This window comes from Gekko japonicus, unplaced genomic scaffold (assembly GCF_001447785.1).
Source record: "Gekko japonicus isolate JY-2015 unplaced genomic scaffold, Gekko_japonicus_V1.1 scaffold29174, whole genome shotgun sequence".
In the NCBI taxonomy this organism is placed as follows: Eukaryota; Metazoa; Chordata; class Lepidosauria; order Squamata; family Gekkonidae; genus Gekko; species Gekko japonicus.
The window spans coordinates 1-1,234 of record NW_015219120.1 but is presented as its reverse complement, the minus strand read 5'-3'; the positions used below and the strand labels follow the sequence as shown (position 1 = coordinate 1,234).

The 1,234-nt window shown below is 57.5% G+C and overlaps 1 protein-coding gene across 1 annotated transcript; it reads right to left on the bottom strand.

The window, feature by feature from the left end:
* Window positions 1–2: 2 nt before the first annotated feature.
* Window positions 3–1,183, bottom strand: LOC107125230 (interferon-inducible GTPase 5-like; the record flags this gene model as incomplete). The annotated part of the gene is made up of 1 exon (XM_015428677.1): window positions 3–1,183. A coding segment is annotated over one exon (1,181 nt), but the record flags the coding sequence as incomplete, so codon positions are not given.
* Between the last annotated feature and the right edge of the window lie 51 nt (window positions 1,184–1,234).

Genomic DNA, 1,234 nt, shown 5'->3' with positions numbered 1-1,234 from the left:
CCTCAGACTTCACTGTCAAAGGCTTTCAAGAGGACCCTCTGGGAATCATGAGCTAGCTCTTCCAAGCAATGGCTCAACATGGAGTAGGTAGAGTGGAAGGACATACCCCCAGCAGCCAGGGCTCCATAAATCGGGATACGGTGGAGAAGGAACTCAGCGACCATCAAGCCCGTGCCGGTGGCCTTGCCTAACAACCCGACCACCACATCCCGGTTGATGGTGCGGCCTAGAGTGCTACGTACTTCAGCCCGTAGCGCCTCCAAGGGTTTCCCGGAGCGCTCTGCCAGCCGTGTCAAGGACGCCGCGTCTAGGCCGAAGTCCTGGCGGTAGGTGGAAAGCTTCCTCAGCAAGATGGAGACATCGCAGGTGAAGGCCAAGCCCGGCAAGGGGACGGCGGCCACCAAACAGGAGACCAAGGCGACCTTCCAAACCTCCTGGTGGAGGAGCTGTCTCTTCTTCTCAATGATCGCCAAGGAGATGTTGGGCAGGGACAACAGGAAAGCGTGGCGCTTGTGGCTCGGCAGTTCTTGCTCCAAAGTGTCCTCGAAGGTTTGGAAGTCAAACTTGTTGATCTCAAAGCTACTGAGGAGGAAGACCTTGGCGTCTCCGAGCCCGGCCTTGGCTAGCTTCTCGCGGCAGTCGTCCCTGATCTCCTCCAAGACTTCCTCTTCGGTGGGCGGGTTCTTCCTCCTCGCCATGGACTCCAGATCGTTGTCCACCTTGGTGCGCACAAAGTAGAACCTCTTGCCCGCTCCTACAATGGCCTGGGCCAAACGGATGTGGTTCTCCTTAAACCTCTCTGAGGCCAGGATGATGAAGAAATCGTAGCGAGAGAAATTCACGGCCTCCAAGTAGTGATCCGCTTGGAAGTTGGGTGTGCCAATGCCTGGGAGGTCCCACAGGATGACGTTGGGGTAGCCGGGGTAGGAGTAGGCCGTGGGTTGGGTCGTGGTCTCGGTCACACCTGTCTCGGCCGCCCCCTCATCCTCATCACCCAAGCCCCTCAAGGCATTGACGAATGTGGATTTGCCGGCACCGGACTCTCCAGTGACAGCAATATCAAGCTGGGCGTTCCAGATGGTCTCCAGGCTGCACTGGATACGCGTCACCACCTCAGAAAGACCTCCCAGCTCATAGGCCTCCTGGATCTCGGCAAGCTCCTTCTCAGTGATCAGTTCAAAGCCTACGCGGGCAGGTTTCAGGACCCTGTGGGAATCACAGAATCATAGAGTTG